General features: G+C 39.9%; 2 protein-coding genes across 4 annotated transcripts in view; both read left to right on the top strand.

Moving 5' to 3' along the window:
- Positions 1-181: 181 nt before the first annotated feature.
- On the top strand, positions 182-14831 carry unkl (unk like zinc finger). Of its 2 annotated transcripts, XM_035180195.2 has the most exons (16): positions 182-319; positions 945-1154; positions 3371-3547; positions 3950-4083; positions 4199-4334; positions 4426-4543; positions 4769-4853; positions 5202-5368; positions 5816-6004; positions 6822-6872; positions 7016-7193; positions 7286-7375; positions 7484-7720; positions 7954-8141; positions 8783-9040; positions 9211-14831. In XM_035180195.2, the coding sequence occupies exons 1-16, from the start codon at positions 255-257 to the stop codon at positions 9364-9366; spliced, it is 2439 nt and encodes an 812-aa protein (XP_035036086.1). In that variant the 5' UTR covers positions 182-254; the 3' UTR covers positions 9367-14831. The 2 variants fall into 2 exon arrangements, with proteins under 2 accessions (XP_035036086.1, XP_035036087.1); XM_035180196.2 differs by lacking the exon at positions 5816-6004.
- Positions 14832-19492: 4661 nt separating this feature from the next.
- mrtfbb (myocardin related transcription factor Bb) overlaps positions 19493-20156 on the top strand; it is a 72967-nt gene continuing 72303 nt past the window's right edge. For both annotated transcript variants that reach the window (XM_035180883.2, XM_035180882.2), the window contains exon 1: positions 19493-19618. The gene's annotated coding sequence lies outside the window, so the exon portion shown is untranslated. The remainder of the gene's footprint in view (positions 19619-20156) is intronic.

Below are 20156 nucleotides of genomic sequence, written 5' to 3'. Positions count from 1 at the left end.
TATGCATGTGGACCCATAACCTCGGTATTTAAATTTTAATTTGCTCAAAAAAATAAAATAAAAAAGGTTTTAGTTCAGAGGGGGGGATGACAGAGGTGAGAGGGTGTGTGTGTGTGTGTGTCCCCCCCTCCCTCTGCAGCGCCCCCTGCGGCTCTGCTCGGGAGTTCCGCGGCGCGCTGGCGTGCGGGGCGGACGTGCACGCACGCGAGCAACAGATCCCGGGGCGCATGCGCAGTCCATTGTTTTGACTGAAAATGCCGTCGGTTTCGAAAACGGCGGCCAACGCGTCTCCCCAGACCGAGAAGCCTTCGCACTATACGTGAGTGGAGCCGCCGCCGCAGAGCGCGGGGGATCGGGCCGCAGAGAAAACCGCGCTGCTCGTCGCGTGCAGCCGCGCGCTCGCATCCGCCGCGTTCCTCAACTCTCGTGCGTGCGTTGACAACATGGAGCTTTTCCTGGCTTTGTGGCTGCCTCCCGTCGCACGGCGGGCGCACACTGCGCGCCGGACCGCCGCAGCGCGTCGCCCCGCTTTCCCCCTTTACGAGCCGCCACTCGGTACCGGAAACGTGTTTTCACCGAGTTGCGGGTTTGTTGTGGGCGCTGCGCCGTCAACTCGCGCCGCCGCCGCTGCTCCTGCTGCTACAGCTGCTACCCCATTAGCCAGGAACTCGCTAACCAGCCCGCCTGTGAGGAGCTCGGCCTGATTTTTTGAGTTCCCCCCCTCGCTACGCACACAAACACACGTACGCTCACGGGCTTCACAGCAGCACTACGCGGGGATTCTTGCGCAGCGCTCTCTCTGAATAGCGTGCTTGACGTTAGCGACCCCCAAAAAACAGCAGCCAAACGCGAACACTGAACTTTTCTCTGTTGTTTACCGCTGAGCTGACAGTTAAAAAACCCGGATCCTGACTCTACGTGTTGCCCCCTCTCGTCTGTTTCAGATACTTGAAGGAGTTCAGGACGGAGCAGTGCCCCTTGTTCCTCCAGCACAAGTGCACGCAGCACCGACCCTTTACGTGCTTCCACTGGCATTTTCTCAACCAGCGGCGGAGGCGACCCATCCGGAGGAGAGACGGGACGTTCAACTACAGCCCCGACGTGTACTGCACCAAATACGACGAGACCACAGGCATCTGTCCGGATGGAGACGAGTAAGTCTCTCTCCCCCCCCAAGTGTCGGTCGTGTCAGTGTCCGCTTCATGAACACTGCAAATGCACACACGTAGAATACTGACACAGCCCATCAGGAGCTGCTTCAGCTGTTCCAGATGTTTTCCTCCTAGCTGACCTGAAATGGCATTGACCTCTGACCTCTGTGTGTATTGTGGCTCCTACAGCGAGTTGGTGAAACTGTTGCACGTTTATATTCAGTTTTGTATGATCAGGCCAAGGAGCATCTGCTACAGTTTGCAGGGCACAGAGAAACCCTGTGTTTTTATTATGATCTTTTTTTAATATATAATTTTGAGAAAAAATCGATTATTAGATTAAAACGTTCTTCAATTGCTTTTTGTGGCAACAGTTACACACACACACACACACACGTGTGTTTGGTCCTGCAACAACAGACACATTTATGCTTCCACCAAGGAGGTTATGTTTTCATCAGTGTTTGTTTGGTAGTTAGCAGCTTTACCCTGAAAACTATTGGGCAGATTACCATGAAACTTGGTGGAAAGATGCAGAATGGGTCAGAACCCTTTTAATTTCCGTGTGATTGAGAATCGGGTAAATTCAAAAAAATTGTACTTTCTTTAACATCACAAGATCCAGTGTTTTTCAACATTTTCTTTGATTTCTCAGAGAACAATTCATGGATTTAGATTTTTAAAAAGATCAGACGGGACTGTTATATATTTAATTTTGTGCAGATTCAAATAAAGAATCTGATTAAGTGAATTTAAACGTAGTTTCATAAGTGGACTTTCAGGCCTTGGTAAATGTATGTGTCATTTTAGCTGAAGTGGTTATTAATCTTAATATATTCTTGATTGTTATTTCTTTTTTGGTCACTAAATACCCCAAAATGTTTAGTTTAGTATCACCTTATATTCATCACCACTCATATCGTCAGTTTGGAGTTATTGGATCTGGCAATTATTAATCATTTTTGCTTAAAAATAACTGGAACATATATATGATTATCGAAATAGACATACTTTTCATCTGACACTCATTGTTGCAGCTCGACACATGGGCGTATTAGCTCAGGTTATAATATAAACTGCCAGTGTTGTTATCAATTTGTTGCAGGAGTTATTTAAAAGTGACCACCAGCAGAGGTCTGTGTGTTTTTCCAATGTAAAACTGTGTATTCGTAAGTGCACGCTTAAGAGTGATTTGATCTATTCACACAGGAGAATAGGATTTGATTGGTTGTTGCATGGGAAGCAGTATTTACCTCTCAGTTCTCCTGCCTGAAGTGGATTGTTACACCAGAGTTTGGCAGCACATTTATTACATTCTCTGTAGAGTCTGCATCCACTTATACACGACTGACTAAACTCACCCTTTATTCGGCCAGACTGCAACCATGTGTCTTACAGGTCGGCTACTTTAACAGGTTGGATCGGCCCTCCAGCGTTCGATGCATGATTGCTGCAGTTATTTTCGGTTATGGGCAGCATGTGTCATGATGCAACGATTTCAAAGCGCTTCATATTTGAAAAAAAAAAAAGGCAGTTCCAAATTATATGCTTTTATTTGTCTCTTACATGAGCCCAGACAGTCTCCATAACTTTGTGCACAGCTTCTTTAAATCTCTGTCATCGCAAAATTGATTAACTGTCTCTTGGTACAGAGACCTTGTGAAGCCTCAAAAGGGATGGCTGGGGTATTGCCCTTTTAATTTGGAGCAGGTAGTATATAAAGATAGTCGCCCCTCTGTGAGATTTCTGGATTAAAATGGTGCAGTGTTTAATTTTGCCCCCACATAGAAATAAAAAAAGAAATAACAGTCCTTACAATTCCTCCTCTGCCAATGGAAGCTATTTCTGTATGACCTTATCTGTTGCTATAGCAACTGTTGCTACTCAAGAAAAGAAAATTTGCTTTATTCAAAAGCCTTATTGGCGATACAGTTCTCGAGGCATTGCTGGCGTCTCAGCCTTCTATTTACAGTGGAATAATACTCTTGATTTAAAAATGTGTGCCGCTAAGAATTATGTGCTTTTATTGCAATTTATAATCATTTCAGGCTCATTGCACAATGTCTGGACCAGGTCTTTAATGTCGTAGCCCTGCTTTCCTGTATGTATATTAATATCATATGAAACATTCTAAAATTGTAGTGAACATGAATATATCTAAACGTCACATCATTCTATGTCATTCCAAATATTTCAAAGTTGTTTCCTTGCTTCCTCAGCTGTCCTTATTTACACCGGACCACTGGTGACACAGAGCGCAAGTACCATCTACGCTATTACAAGACAGGCACTTGTATCCATGAGACAGATGCTCGGGGGCACTGTGTGAAGAATGGCCTCCACTGTGCTTTCGCTCACGGGCCACATGATCTCCGACCTCCAGTCTATGATATCAGGTGACACACAGAGCAAATAGTCGCCCCCCTTCCCTCCGCCAAACCTTTTCACTCACAAGCGTCACGATGGATCGAACTGATCAGCCAATTTTGACATAATGTAAATACAATACCTCGATTGCAGCTTAATGCATTTTCAAAAAAATGGAAAACACCTGTGTGATGGTCCAGTGTCACTTGTTTTTGTTTTGTGCTTTGTATTTATCAATTTAGTATTTTGAGATTTAGATACAACAAATATTTGATGAAATACTGCAGTTTTGTCATCGAATTGGGTTGTGATTAGTGATCTTAGAGAAGCTAATCATCAAAATTTAAAGGCACTGAACCAATCTCTCTCTTTTTTTATTTTTGTATCTGCTAAAGAAGTGATTAAAATAACTTTATTTTTTCTGTGCACAGGGAGATTCAAGCACAAGAAGCCCTTCAAAATGGGCAGTTGGGATCCGGGGAAGGTATTCCTGATTTGCAGCCTGGTGTATTAGCCAGCCAAGCTATGATTGAGAAAACTCTGACCGAAGACCCTCGGTGGCAAGGTGAGAATCCTCTTCCTAAATTATTCTCTCATTCATTACCAAACAAACCTCTTATTTTCGGCAAAACAAAATGAAAAATTACTTAAACACTTTGTTCCGTGTTTTCTTTTTGCAGATACCAACTTTGTTTTAGCCAATTACAAAACAGATCAGTGTACTAAGCCCCCAAGACTATGCAGACAAGGCTATGCTTGCCCCCACTACCACAACAGTAGAGATCGAAGACGAAATCCACGAAAGTTCAAATATAGGTAAGATGTTACTCAGTTTGCATTAAGATAACACTTGGTATTAAGTTATGTAACAGCTGTAAGAGTTCTGGTCCTGTGTGTAACACTACAGGTCAACCCCTTGCCCAAACGTGAAACATGGTGATGAATGGGGAGAGCCCTCAAAGTGTGACAGTGGAGACAGTTGTCAGTATTGTCACTCTCGTACAGAACAGCAATTTCACCCAGAGGTGAGTGGATTTTCTCTCCCGTAAAAGTCACATTCACCTTCGCTATCGTTGACATTTCAGTATTTTTGAGTATATCATTTGGGTTTTTGTTAAATAATTTTATCATTTTATTTGAGGTTTTATTGTGTTGGCTGCTAATGATAATGCAACTTCACTCTCGTAGCCCAGGGCAGGAATTTTAACTTTGTCTCTACATGTCTTGTGATTTGTTTGTCTTTCTCTAAGATCTACAAATCTACCAAATGCAATGATATGCGACAAACTGGATACTGTCCCCGGGGACCTTTTTGTGCATTTGCACATGTAGAAAGTAAGTGAACGCTTTTCAAGTTTGAGAAGAGATGGATATATATAATATATGTTAATTTCCCTGCCATCTCTTTTGTTTTGATTATTTCATTTGATTTGTCGAATGAGGCTAAAGCCAAAAAGAAATGAGCTGTTATATTGTATTATTCAGGTGTTCAGGCTATGACACAACTAAATACTTTTATGCTAAGACTTGGAATCTGTTTGATATAAAATGTATGAAAACTTCTGTTCTCACTCAAACTTTCTGATTGATTTCATCACAGCCATAACAAGTAGTGTTGGCTGTTGGCAACCTGGTTTGTTACAGAACTACAGTTTGATATTTATCTCTTTAATATCCTTCCAGGAATTCCCTCCACAGAGGAGACCATGAGTTCATTGCTAACAGCGATGCAGTCGAGTTCACAGTCCCAGCTGGGCTCGCAGCAGTATTCAGAGTGTCCAATCAGTGAGTGGAACAGTGGAGGAAACTCCACCACCAGCGCAACCAGTAGCAACGGACAACTAGGAAGTGTATGTTTTCTTTCTCTGTTGTTACAGATGTTCTTCAATCGGTCATTTATCAGAATCAGAGGAAACGTTTAAACCAGAAACCAGCTTAGTAACAATTCAGCTGATGCAAACCAGCCTTTTACATAAAAACATGTTGTTGTTTACCACAGTCTCACTGTTCGGTTGGCATGTTTTTTTAATACTTTTTTTTTGTCATTACCATTTTATTGTTTTACATTTCATTACCACATAACTTTACAAAACAGAGGCAATTTCTTTTTGAAAGCGACATTTCAGAGGATTACTCAGTAAATACAGAGTTCATCAGTTATTGATCTCAATCTAAGATACATTCTCATGTCTCTCATAGCAGCCATCACCTTCATTGCCCATTCATAATATTGGTTTATTTATTTTATGTTTTGACCATCGTTTTATTAAGATCATGTGCATTTTTGTCTTTCTCAGGTTTCATGTTCTAATAGCTCAACTGTAAAGCCAGGCTCAGGAAGCGACAGTTTGATATCCCCAGTGGGATCCTTCAGCAGGCCCAAATCCTTAACTAATAGTAGTTTATGTTCAGAGTCCACCACATCCAGTGTCTCATCTCTGACGTCTAACTATCCCAGAGCTCCGGGCTTTGAACGTGAGGATCAGGTACACAGACTGCTCTTTTCAGCTTTAGAACCAATGCAACACAGTGACAGCATAGGGCCTAACACCTATTGTTTGAAGTCACTATTTTTATTCATTTCTCATTCATTATTTGCCATGTCATTTTAATTTTTATCTCGTTCAGTCATTTTCCCATGAATTGATTTTATTTGTTTGGTCATTTCATGTGTTAGCTTTGTTCCTAAGAAAACATTCTATTGTATATTATCTGTAAAATATTGCAAATTTATTGTGCGAAACACTTCATACAGTGTATTTATATTTCGTTATTATCACAGTTGGTGTGATGACTGTGGTGGTGAGATCATTCACTCTGTGAGAGATGTTGAAATATGCATCTACATAGGCAGCACTGAAGGCCCGAAGGATTTATAAAGTATTTAGTAGTTAATACCAGAGTGATTTGACTTGAAAAGCTTGTAAGAATATATTTATAATCTGTGTTCCATGTTCTCTATCTGAGCAGCACAATCTTACAATCGGCCTGCCTAAAAATATTTTATATAGTAATATATAGTATTTGTTGCTTAGAAGTGAAAATTCCTCTTAGTCTTGGTTTCATGTGCTTCCTGATGTTGCAATTACAGAAGGATGCCACCCACTCATAGTAAAATGTTCTGTACTGTAATTAGCACAATAACAAGAACTACTGAAAATCAGCAGAGTCTTCCACCAAGTCACAGTCAGCTCTGTGTGGGGAAGTGAAAATGCCTTAAAGTGATATTAACCGTTTGTATGTAAAACGTGGATTTCATGTCTCTGAAATGTGCTGTGTCATTGTCATTTGATCCTTCTTTAGATTAAGAACAAGGGGCAGATGGATCAAAGATTCATGGACCAAGAAAAACAGGTTTGATTTGTTTTCTTTTTGTGATGATAGATGATACACAGTGATGATAGTGATATTATATTTTGAATATATATTGTTGTTTGATTCAGTTTGAAACCCTCAACTATAATTAACAACAAATGCCTGCTGTGCTCCACCTTTAGATACACAACAATGTATTCTCTGCGGTAAACCCTTTGGCATCGAGCTTTACCTCCAGTATAACATCCAGCCTGGCCTCTAGTATTGGATCAGATAGTTCTTCACCCACCACCTTATCAACAATGAATGCAAAAGCCACTCCTTTCTACCCAGGGAGCAACACGGTGGAGTCTGTCATAGGTTAGTCACACGTAAAACCAAAGTTAAACTGGTCGAGCCGAGTGCTACCACTGTTTCCTGTGTTCATTAGAATGTGTTTTGTTTTCCCTCAGGATCTGCTCTGGACCTCAACTTTAGTGACATCAATGTTGCATCTCTTGATAAGGAGTTAGAGGAGCAAGACCACAGTATTGGGTTGGCAAGTAAGGACCCGTAGCTCATTGAAGCACTACCAGTTGATTTACCATTCAACCACAAACAATCTCATGTTATTTTGAAAGCAACAACAGCATCTTGTTTGTCACCCACAGGTCATAGAGTGCTCGTTGGTTCAGCTCCCGTTAACATTCCCGGCTCCCTGGCACGATCGTCCTCTTTCAATTCCTCGTCATCGCTCTCCACCTCCCCGCTGAGCTCCCTCTCCCAGTCCCTATCTCAGTCCCTCCTGTCAGCGGCAGTGTCACAGCAGAATCAAACTTCCAATATGTTAGCCAAACAAGAGCTTGGCCTCCTGGGAACACCCACCTCCTCCTCACAGAACTCTTTGGGTAAGCTGGTAGCATCAGACATCTTGCTCCATGCGTGTGTGTGTGTGTGTGTGTGTGTGTGTGTGTGTGTGTGTGTGTGTGTGTGTGTGTGTGTGTGTGTGTGTGTGTGTGTGTGTGTGTGTGTGTGTGTGTGTTCATTTATGTGTGTCACACTAAATGAAATTGTTCTAAAGTAACACACAGCACCAAAGCTAACTTTTTTGTCTTGTCGTTTCAACTTATTACTCACCAAGGCTTAAATGGAGGAGCCAGCAACATTTGGGACTTTGTCAGTGGCAGCTTTTCACCGAGTCCGTCTCCAGTTTTCAGCAGCCTCACCTCCATAACCAGCAGCGCTGATCTGGCCCGCCTTTTCAGAGAGCTGGACGAGGCCAAGAGGAAGATCAAACAATGGGAGGAGGCCTGGCTGCAGGTCAAACATGTGAGTGTACTACCTCTTTACTCCAAATTTAGTAGATATTAAAAGGAAAAAGAAGATGACTATTTGCTCATTGCCAGTAGAGGACTGTCTTTCTGGTTTTTCCTCAATGACTCATGTTTGCCATCACAAATGCACACAAGTGTCAGTAACCTTGCTGTCTTGCATAATATGAAGAAATCACTGTTGCAGATGTAAAAAATAACAAATATTATTAAGTGATAAATATTTAAAAAACATTCATGCTTATTTACACGCCTACGTCCAGAAGTTCAATGCACGTCATACTGTTTTACAGAAATAGGTGCAGGGTTGGCATCTAGACTACCAAAATAAAGAAGAAGAAGTTGGCATGTTCACACGGGTGTTATGTTTCCATCACTGTCGATCGGAGCCAGAGCTGATTTAAAAACCAGTGTTGACTGCAGAGTCATTTGACGCGGGAGTGAATGCTGATTTAATCCATTCCTGTTGCAAACAAAAGCCAAATGTTAGTTGGTGTTAGTGGGTTTTTGAACCATTGAAAATGGGCCTCTATAAATTAATGCTTGTTGCAAGACATACCTTACTGTGTCTAATTTTTATTCCCTTTTCATAGAATGAGAGATTAATTTAGCAAATCACAAGACTTCTCTTTCTTCCAGGCCTGTGAGGCGTGTCAGAAAGAAGCTCGCGAAGCAAAGGAACAAGCAAAGGCGACCGAGGCAGAGCGTCAGATGTCAGAACAGAAATGGGAGGAAACCGAGCGCAAGCTGAAAGAACTCCACAGGGACTTTGATGTGCTTTGTCGCACCCCGGGATCACCTCTTCTGCGTAGCTACGGAGAGCTGGACAAGCTCCCCTTGTCAAAGCTTCACTCCATCCAGAGTCAGCTGCGTAATGACCTAGACCTTATAGATGGGGTAAGAAAGAATAGATCATACTCCGCATTTCATTTGTAGCATCACCACAGTTTTCTCAAACCGTCATCCAGAGCTAGGTTTTTGCCATCGAGCATGCGTATTTTACAGGTCTGCATGAACTGTGTTTTCCTTAAGTTGCAGCTGATATTCGCTCTTTTCTCCCCCAACAGGTTATATATCAGCTTCAGTCAAAGAAATGTATAGTTTGCCAAAAGCATGATCGTTGCATTGTTCTGCAGCCTTGCCAACATTATGTACTATGTGAGAACTGTGCACCTAGTAAAACAGAATGTCCCTACTGTAGAACAAAGATATTGAAGTGGTGATGTATAATAACTCAAGGTACTATTTAAAGAATTAGCCCTTTGAAAAACTACTAATAGATATTAAGTACACTTTCTAAATAGTTATGTCTGTTTCATACAATTCATTTGGAACAAAATTATGTTTAAATGACAAAACAAATGGCATTACAAGTCAGATTATGTCCAGGGAATTCAATCATTGTAGCTTTTGCTCATTTTATGTGACAACCAGACAGCATGCGCTCAATTTAAAGTGCCCTTTCTCAAATCGTCAATCATGATTCAGACTTTTGAAAGGACATAAATCTCAAATCATATATCATTTGCTTCACACTGTGCTATAAAGACATTTAGGCCGAACACAGTGCAGTCGCAGACCTCCATACAAAATTACAAATACATAAAATGCTATCAGGACCAATAAACGTAAAAGTTGAATACACAAAGACAACAATGAGTGACCACACGTCTCGCTGTTAATCGATTATTAATGCACTTAAGAACTTTTACGGAAAATCCTGTGGAAATGTGTATGAAGCCAATAAAAAGTTTTAGTAATTATGTACTTGTGATTTGTATGTAAAGAAAAGATGTGAAATGGATATAGCAGAGTTAAAAAAAAAAAAAAGGTTTGCTGGACAAATTATAATTCAGTCTGGATCTTAAACAAACCCAATCACTAATACATAACCATAATAACTAACTGTTTCAGTTTGGGATGCTCAAATGCAAGAAGGTCGTGACTTCACTTGCGAACTACTGTGGTGATGTTCAACATAAAATGAGCAAAAACTCAGAGCTGATTTATTCTTTAATTAAAGAGGAATGTGACTCATACTCAATTCAGAAATCCTATATTTTTATATCCCAATTTGCCTTGCAATATAAGAAAAAAATTTGTATTTGCACCATTTCATTGAGCAGGGAGTGTCTAAAACTGGTAATTGTGAAATAGGGCATTGATCAAGGTCATTGTATCAGAGAGCACAAGTTTAAAAGCTCCATGCTCTAGGGAATTAGCTCACTTATATTCTTGTATTCAGTGTAATCTTTGTCCAACAATATAGACCTAATATGCAGATTTGTAAAATGTTATTAGTGTTGAACAAATACCTGTGTCTATAAATCAGCGGCAGTAAATCAAATGAAGGAAACAACTAAACCTGGGTGTTGTAACTTTGCAGTGTTCCTCTTTAAGTAAAGCCACGTTTTGTTAAACCCCAAATTTTTCATTAACACTTAATGCAACCAGTCAAGAATCCTTGTTTTTTGACCAACTTTTCTGAAGAAGTTTGATTTCTTATTAAAGCACTTTGTTGACCTGGGACTTTATTAAAGGGTATATAGAATTTTTTGCTTTAAGCTGCTTTGTAGGTATTCTTTGTGTCTTTTATTTTTTAGTTTTATACGTTTTTTCTATATAAGCTAATGTCTGAAGCAATGTCTGTGTGTACTGTGAAACATAATTTTAATATTTCATGTTTCCTATTGTTAAGTCATGGCATGGTTCTACATATTAAGATTTCATAGAAAAAAGTACTGAAATAGTTTCTACTTTCATAGTTAGATTTATAAAATTTCAATCAAATAAGTGCAAATTTAAAATGCATTTTAGGCATAACCAGCAGCTGTAATATCAATAAGGCACATGCTCCATGTTAAGGCTGTTATTCAATCAGTTAGTTTTGTTTTATAGAGATTTATATAGCCTAGCCACTAGAGAAGCATGTATTGTATTTGCTTAAAGCCTGAAATGGTGATTTTTTTTTTAGTAGGAATCTAGCCTCTTGACTTTGTCTAGAACATATCGGCCTCTAACTCTAAAGTGCCTTGCCTTAGTTGAAAAGGATGTGTATAGAGTTTTCAAAGCAAACACAAGTAGTTGAAGCTTGTGCGCAGGTTTCTACAAAATGTGTCTTGTTTAACTTAGCAGAAGCATCGACATGTGTGTATGTATGTATGTATGTATGTATGTATATATACACACACACACACACACACACACACACTATATATATATATATCCAAATATGCCAGTGTAATCGTCAATTCCCATCAAGTATTTCTGCAGAAGATAATTGAAAACAAACGTTGTCAGTGCCTGTGTCCTGACTTCAACCTTAGAGATCAACCTCCCCTCCATCCTCCGACCACCCACACACTCATTCCTCAGTCGTGGTGCTCTTTCGGTGCAGCTTCATTCTTTGGAAATTAGGTTTTAACGTTTGAGAGTATGCAAACATTGAACATGTGGATTTGTATATCAACATATATAAAAACAGCTTTTTAAACAGTTCGGTAACTTTAGTTAGTTTTATTGTAATATTTCTGCAGCGAATGAAGAATTCTGTAGTCAAATTGTCAGTTTGATTTTTGCTTAGGAGTTGTGCTTAGGTTCCTCTAATTGAAATGACCTTCTACTGTGTTTAAAAAAATATCTTTTTATTCTTGCTTTAAATTCAATAGAGAAACATTTATTTCCAGGTACACCTTTTGCTACTTATAAATATGGGAAAATGCATTGTTTACATCCACATAAATGACAATTAAGCAACTCAGAGGAAAAATATCAAGAAAGGTTATGGTATTTTAGCATTTTCATTATAATATTTCAGCATAAAAGGCAGGCTAAACACTTCTGGTATTGCATGTTATGCGATATATTAACCAGCTACAAAAAAAAAAGAAAAAAAAGTTTGCACTCTGTCACTGCCAGAATATTTGTATTGACTTATTTTTAGTGTAGTAAAAAGCTTAATAACTTCTGCAAGCTTCGCTGCTACTGGAAAATGTATTAATGTAATTTCTAGTGACACATTTAGATGTTTGAATGTTATCATGCATCCACAGGTTAGATTTCAGAAATATGAAATAATCTGTCTTCTGCATTTAACTTGACTTAACCTTTATTTGATTGAATTGTTCATTTGTAAATTCCATTTAAATCAAAGTTTCAGTACTTTTGTAAATGACTTGTCACAGACTGATGTCACAGACCTCTACTACTGTAGATTGTCCCTTTTCTTTTCTTTGAATTGATCGAAAGTTGGTGCATTCTTGTGAGATTTCTCCCCACCATACGCTGGACAGCAGTGTGCGATACAGCTAATTTCACAGAGTCCTCTGGTCTATTTCTTTTCTTTTAATGACGTTGAAGGGTGAAAGTCTAAAAATTAACCAAATATGTATTCTAAAGAGAAAAGTTACCCTTGAACAGAATTCAAAATAATAGCTAAGGTATTAGAAAGATCAGAATGAGGTTGTGTAGATGAAAACCAGACAAAGTCAAGCATTCTGTGTGTCAGGAATTCTGTTTTAGATGGATTTTTACTTTAATATTTCATTCAGTAGGACATAATATCCTCTTGGTGTGTATACAACAGGACTATGCCAATGGGTTTTTCTTCTAACATTAATGGACTTAAGCCCATTTTTGCAGTTTTACCAAAGACCTGTATTATCATTATTTCTTTTGTACTACATTTCATCGTTACTTTTATTTCAGTTAGAAACCTAAAATTTTATTTTGTTCTCATTTTAAAAAGTGATCACCTAGTACCTTAAATGGATATGTGGTTCATTAACAGTAATTAATGGCGTCTTTTTTCTCTCTAAAGTTAGCTATAGTGAGTTGCTAAACATTAGAACAAAAAATGCATGGGTCAGATCCTCCCAAAATCTCTATTTGTACACTTGAGTTTGTGTTAAGTATACATTGACGTTTAGGGCAGATATGCACATGCTGACCTTAAGCGAGGATTCTGTGTCGGTTTAACCGTTGAAGGAATGTCAAAGGTGAATGACATTTGTGCTTCTGAAGTGGCCATATAAACTTCACTACAGTACTGTTTTGAAGTTCATTTTGTTTGTTGACTTTGCTTAAGTAGATGATCTTGATCACTTTTGAAATTGGACGTTTATGCATTATATGCTGTTATGATGGGCCTGACTGTAAGGTGCTTTCTTTTTACCTGACCCTTTGTTTTCCATTTCTGAAAGACGTGGTCCAAAATATATATATTATTTTATTGTGAAATGATGATGATTGTGGCAAGAATCAATGGCAGATACAGACATAATTAAAACTCAGTTGTTATGATGGTAATTTGTTTTCTAGCCCTTTATCTCTAGTGGTCTACTTAACCTAATTCAAGTTTTCTAAAAGGAAACATTGGTAAGCACAGCTTACATTTCTGTCCATATTTCAGATTTGTTAAATTTATGTCTAACGGACCAATTACACTTTGAAGTACATCTGTGCCTTTTTAATAATTACACAATGTTGTTTGGTATCAAGAGAATATATCTGAGGCAGCATCTGTTCTCAGTTGCATGATCAAATATAACGTGTTGAATTAGAATCAAAATTCCAGTGCCTTACAACATTTTGTGGACCACAATGTGATTGCTAAGTGATCTTCTGCATTCAGGCCACTTTAATTGACTGATAATTGTCTCTCTCAGTCTGTATTTGCCATACCAATAAAAAAATTAAATTAAAATAAAAAAATCCTACCACTGAATTCACAGTTTTGATCTCAATTTGTTATTTGGCACCAAAAACTCAATTGTGAGGAAAAAGCACCAAATAGGAAGAATCTTGTAAATGAACTGTAAAAGATGTATCATTATGCTCTGCATTGGAATAGTTTTAACTATTTTGCATTATTGTTAGTTGTTGTGTCGTCTTTTTGTTTTTAATATAATGAAAATGGAGCCTGAAGATTTATGCAATCTTGTACATGTATATGAGTATGATGTATGGAACTGTTCAAATTAAGTAAAATACTAAATGATCTGAAAGTGGAACCAGCTGTTCCATAAGCTTCAGAAAAAGTCATTAGAAATGTTATTTTAACTTTTGAAGCCCTGAAAGATTGAATGTATTGTTCTAAATTAGATATTCAATGAATGGGTCACTGGATATTGTGGAGCGCAGTTAATTCTTTATGACGTAGCATCTAGTTGTGAACTGCTATTCAATAAAATTTATTAGAACTAAAACAAATGCAAGTTTTCAAGTTTCTATTTGTCAGCATAATGAGGAAATATAAGGACAGAAATGTATTTTTCTCAGGGTAATACAGCGATTGAATAGAAAATGTGTTATATCTGAGGAAACTGCATTTCATGGATTTATCAATGTCAGTGAGTTTAGACATTATTTATAGATAGATTAAGAAATAAGTCCCTTATTTTGTGACAAGCTGTATGGATATGTAGGAAATTCTCTGATAATCGTAAACATTATTCTGTTGGTATATTGATATTTTTTTGTGTTGTGAACACAAAAATTGGTGCAAGTCTTAGAATACTAGATTTTGTTTTCATTTTCTACATTGAGGATTGTGTACTGCATACTTTCTGTAGTGTATAACTAGTTTGTCCACACTTGTTCACTTGTGACACTACAGTTATGCAATGGTTTACAGAGTTCACAGAATTATTTTTATCATCTTGAGAATTAAAATAATTTTTCATCCAAAGTGTGTGAATACTTTTTGTTTCAGAGCGCAACTTAACAAAATAAAGTAATGGAAAAAAAGATGCTTGTGCCTTGAGTCAAGTGGACACCAGATCTGGAGGAAGGATTAATCTTAGGAAAAACTTATTGGATTCCAACAGTATTGGAAGAAATAAATAGATATATTAACTGAAAACTATTTATGGAACAAAAGGAATTATTAAAATGCCTTTTTCAGTGCAGACACCTGGAAATATCAACATATGCTTCTTATTCTTTGGAAACCGTGGATTAAATGGCAGAAGGGCATGACAGCAAGGCTTCAAAAATCTATTTGCTGTACGTTGCACCTTATTGGATTTAATAGGGCGGATATAAATACTTATTTTTATCCGACTTTTCCTATTCTTATTTATCGCAGGCTGAGAAAAGGGGCCACGTTAAAATAAGTCGTCCTTTTGTCGTGTTTGGGAAAAAGTATTGTCCAAGACCATACGTTCATCCTCCCTGCCACCAGATGGCAGCCTGAGCTCAGCAGCAGCTCCTGCATCTCCAGCTGGGATGGCACTTTCAGCAGTGGGGGGCATTTAAGGGTATCCAAATAGAGCTGCGTATCAGGGATCCTGGTACCAATGGACCAGCAAAACAGGACATTTGTTTATTGCAGTGTTTACAAAGGTTATCTGGAATTGAGTCATATTTCAACATCATCTCCACATGTGCCTCTGCCAAAGTCCCAATAAATGATTAAATGATTTAGAGATACGCATTTTGCTTTAATAAATGATTGAACCATTCAGTGTTCAATGCTTTGACATTATAGTGCAGCAGCCAGGAAGAAGTGCACTCCTGTGATTGTGGTACTCCACTAGTGGAATCCAAATAGAGGGCCTGGGTCTGCAGAGCTCACTGCATTGTTCTTCATCAAAAGTCTGTAGACAAATTGTCCAAACGTCCATTTGTACCTGACGCACTTGAAGGTGAAACACAGTATGTCTGTCTGTTATAGCCAAAGTACTGTATGTAGTGCAATGTTTAGGTCTAATCGCCTGCAGTTGGACAAGCACCTGCAGCTGTCTCATTGACAGGAGTATTTAAGTTACACCCCCTGCAGGCAGTATAGTATATTGTGTATGCCGATCCAAAAAGGATTGAATTCCCCAGATTTTATCCAAGGAACAAAACGAAGCATCAGAATTAACAGTGATTTCTCTGGCAAATTTCTATATAAAAATGATAATGTTGTGCTGTGTAGTTTCCCCCCTGCGTAGAATCACTAACCCTACCAAAAGCTCTTTGTGGTTCTTATAAATATGACTTCGGAGGGAGTTTTTTTCCTTTTTTGCTGTAGTTTTGAGGATGAAACATCAGGAGTGGGCGTGTCCTGTGGTCTGTAGAGAAGAAGATATGATCCGCTCATGTTTTCCTCACAAGCAGAAATACTCAAAAATACTGGAGCATCCCTCAAGAGATATGACTTTGTATTTTGCATCTGATTGTGTAGTACTCACCAAGTCAAAGAAGAGGGGGGAGGCTTGTTCTGAGGCCACTTCAGGTGTGGGTGACATCAGGGCGCTCCGGTTACCGGGGTAATCTAGTTTTTGCAGTGAAGCGTAAGCATCCATCTGTCTGAGAGCAGGAGGGGTCATCAGATTGTTGTGGCTGCTGTGGCAGAGCTGCTCTCCCGCCTCGTCAAGACTCCTGTGGGCGTGAAATCGAGTCGGTGTGGGCAGCCACTACAAGCCAAGCAGCGTAAAACATACATCACAGAGAATATCAGCTGAAAAACATAATTCAACCATTTAAACATGAGTTTAGAGAATTGTGGTAAAAATAATTCATTCACATACTCATTAATTTCAGCATTTTTCTGCTTCGGCTGCTGTGTTTATCCGATGGTGTAATTTGTTTGTTTGCTGCCGCCTCCAGCTCCAAAAACCTAGGACAGGACAATATCATTGAACTTCATCCACCCTCCTGTCAGCGCACTGTGTAGGAGGCTCAGCCTTGGCCCAGGTCCTTCCCACGCAGGGTCACCACTTGCTTCATGTCATATCGACGCCTTTGACGGGAAGGATTTGGCACTGTCCTCATAGATCCAACTAAAGATAAGCAGAACAGTACAGGAGTACAGGACAACCCAAAGATGTTGAGCGGATGTAGCTGAAACAACTTGGAAATCTGAGAATGCTACACGGTCAAAAATACAAGGTCACTGATTGACTTCCAGCATTTGAACATTTTAATAAGAAACCTATTCAGATGCTTGTGGTGATTCTGTGCTCTTCCTCCTCAACCTCTTCCTGAAAACCACAAGCAGAGCTCCCTGTGCACTTGACGAGGCAGTAGATGAGTGGAGGTTCTTCACTTCTGGAGTGGAGAGTTCTGACAGTAGTTGGATCTGTTTTTTGGTTTTTCTGAGGAGCAGAGAGTCTGAGGAACTTGTCAAATCCTTCAATGATGAGTAGGCATAAGGCCCCCGAAACAGCTAGAGCAAAGACAGGTGGGACGGCAGCTCCAATTCTCTCAGACGCTGACAAAGGTTCTGGGCCAGATTTGGCTCCAGGACTCACACACCAGACCAATTGGGCAGAAGAGTCATTTTATGAAGTTGTGTGTTTAATCATGTTCTACCAGTGCTGTCACTCAGTAACCTGTGCAGTGGGTAAAGCTGCCTCAGACCACAAACTCAGTCTACGACAAGCAGGAAGAAGCCACTGCCTCCCAGAGCAAATAATACCAACAACAAAAATAAAGTTAACATTCTTTTATTGCGTGTCCTAACGTTTACGGCTTCTTAGAGAGTAAAACCAGTGAACTGCTCCTGAAAAGTAAACTTCTGAAGGGCAACGTGCCGACCTCCTGTGTGGTCTCACTGCTGAGTTTCCACCGTCTGCCAGTAAAATCCTGGACCGGGACCAAATGTCCTATCTATATCCTGAAATACAAAGCCGAGGGGGAAAAAAGCAGTCAGCAGAACGTAAGAAGCATCGAAGGCCTTTGAAATAAATGAATCACACTCTCAGGAGAAGGCAGGTGGATGGGTGACGCGTAGGCTTGTTGGTCCTGCTCTGGAGCTCAGGTGAGTGAGGTCTCAGAGAGGAACCTGCTTACGTGGGTATAGAAAGGTGATGCGTGGATGTCCATCCTCTACAAAACACACAGAAACAGCATCGGTGCTGTGATGTGCAACAGTGACGAGCCACAGTGAGAAACATGCTAAACCAGCCCATCCTCTGTCCACAGCTGCTGAAGGCCTGCAACCCAGAGAAGGACCCATGTGCTCCAGCCTCTGCTTATGACAAGTGGAGGTACAGCGGGTCGTCCACCAACCAGAAGGTCGGCAGTTTGATCCCGGTCTCCCTGGGAATGTGCCCCTGACAGCTGTGCTGGCAGTGTATATATATATGAGTGTATGTGTGTATGATAGAGAAATATAGATGCTCTGTATGAATGTGTTTGTGGGCAAGATTACACAAAAACAACAGGACGGATTCTTTGATCGAACTTTGCTCCTCTGGACTCAGACTGAACCGGGGGAAGATTGTTTGTCCCTCTGTTGTGAGTCATGACAACGTGCAGACTCTCCAGCCTGAGGTGGCTTCTCCCTCAATTCCTCTGCTTCATTTCCTCGCACTGACTCCGGTGGATCTGTTCATCTATTGGGATATTCATTCCCATTTTGATTCATCTCCACACTCCTGCAAGTCGCCTGCCTGTAAGCAAAGAAACAACAAAATAAAAATAAAATGAGAAATGAAACCAAATAGACTGAAGCATGACAAATGGGTCTAATGCGGGATATATTTACATGTATCTCATCCGTGATCCGGCGTGGACCTTCAGGTTGGGTTTCTCTGCAGGTGGTGCTTCAGTGTTGTGTTTGGCTGCTGACTTGGACTCTGATAAAAGATTTGGGGATGTACTTGGTGGTTTTATTGAAGGATCAGGGCAACGCAAGTCAATATAGAGAGTGGGACATTCCTGGTGTCGCACGTGCAACTCTGCTGCAACAATGACTTGTTCCACACATTATTCTGTCTGCAAGAGACATTTGATCACTATTATCAATTTATTACTATCAATTTAGTGCACCCATCCAGTGCACCCGCCATTTTTATTGCTATATTACACATATTTTAATCAACAGAATGTTTTCAGACACAAGTGTGTTTCGTCCAAGAACCCTGGATGACTTTGGTGGTGATGACCAGTCCAGATGTGGAGCGTGACCCGGTGCTGACCCGGTGCTGACCCTGTGCTGGAGCCCACCGAGGTCTGGGCCCCCCAGTGGTGAGCTTCTGGACACGGATGGGTTTGTACTGAGATGAGGAAGAAGAGAATCAGCAGCTCTTTAGAGCAGCTTATTTTTAATGTCATACATTAAATGACAGCAACATATAGAGTTTTCCATTAGAAAAAAATTGTTAAGGGCTTAGTTGACAATTTAAGACAATAATCAGCTGTGGAAAGTAACAGCATGAGTACAAATATTTAAGTACAATTTAATACTTATACTACTACTTATACTACTACTAATAATAGGAGTAAATGAAAAAACGAGTATTTCGTGTGATCTTAAACGTCACCGTTTAAGATCCGTAGTTGACGCCCCTTTGTTACCATGGGCAACAGGGAGCTTCCGCGTGCAGCTGCGTCTACGATGTTGCCTTCAAGTGCTGGCGGAAATATCGCAACTGACTAAAGCCCCGTGAAAAAAGTTTGACACCTGCACAGTGGACGAACAAAGATGCGACTACAGAAACTCTGCTGTGACTGTCTGTAAGATGGTAGAGACACATGTCCCAGGTAGGATGAGCTCAGCAGGCCGCACAGGGAGTGTGTAGTGTGCAGTAAATCATGTTCTGACTTGATAAACGCAACTTGAACTGTGTGGTGGTGGTTGAACAGCACAAAACAAAGTATGCTAGCTTTGTTAGCTGTTGAGCTAAAGCTACTCACCGTCAGTCAGGTGATGCTACACACGTTCCCATCACACTTTCATTCATCTGTATTTGATGTATAGATTTATTTTTGGTTTATTTTGGGGGGAAGCTCACTGTGTGTACATGAAACATTCTTAGAAAGTGAAGGCAGAAGCCCTTCAATGCATTTAATGCACTTTTCAAGGTAGAGCAGGTTTTATAGCGATGAACTTTACTACACCAAATAATACACACACCTGCAACGTACTTTGACATTTTAGTGTCTTGCCTCGTGGACACGTTTTCTCCAGGCCAGACACATAAAGAATTAAAATACAGTGAGAGTTATAGCTCAGTGGCTTATAAACTTAATATTTTGTGACATGGCATTTTCAGGTTGTTGCTATCAGTCTTGTAAATGT

This window comes from Hippoglossus stenolepis, chromosome 16 (assembly GCF_022539355.2).
Source record: "Hippoglossus stenolepis isolate QCI-W04-F060 chromosome 16, HSTE1.2, whole genome shotgun sequence".
Classification (NCBI taxonomy): Eukaryota; Metazoa; Chordata; class Actinopteri; order Pleuronectiformes; family Pleuronectidae; genus Hippoglossus; species Hippoglossus stenolepis.
The sequence above is the reverse complement of the archived record's forward strand: the minus strand, read 5'-3'. Positions and strand labels throughout refer to the sequence as shown.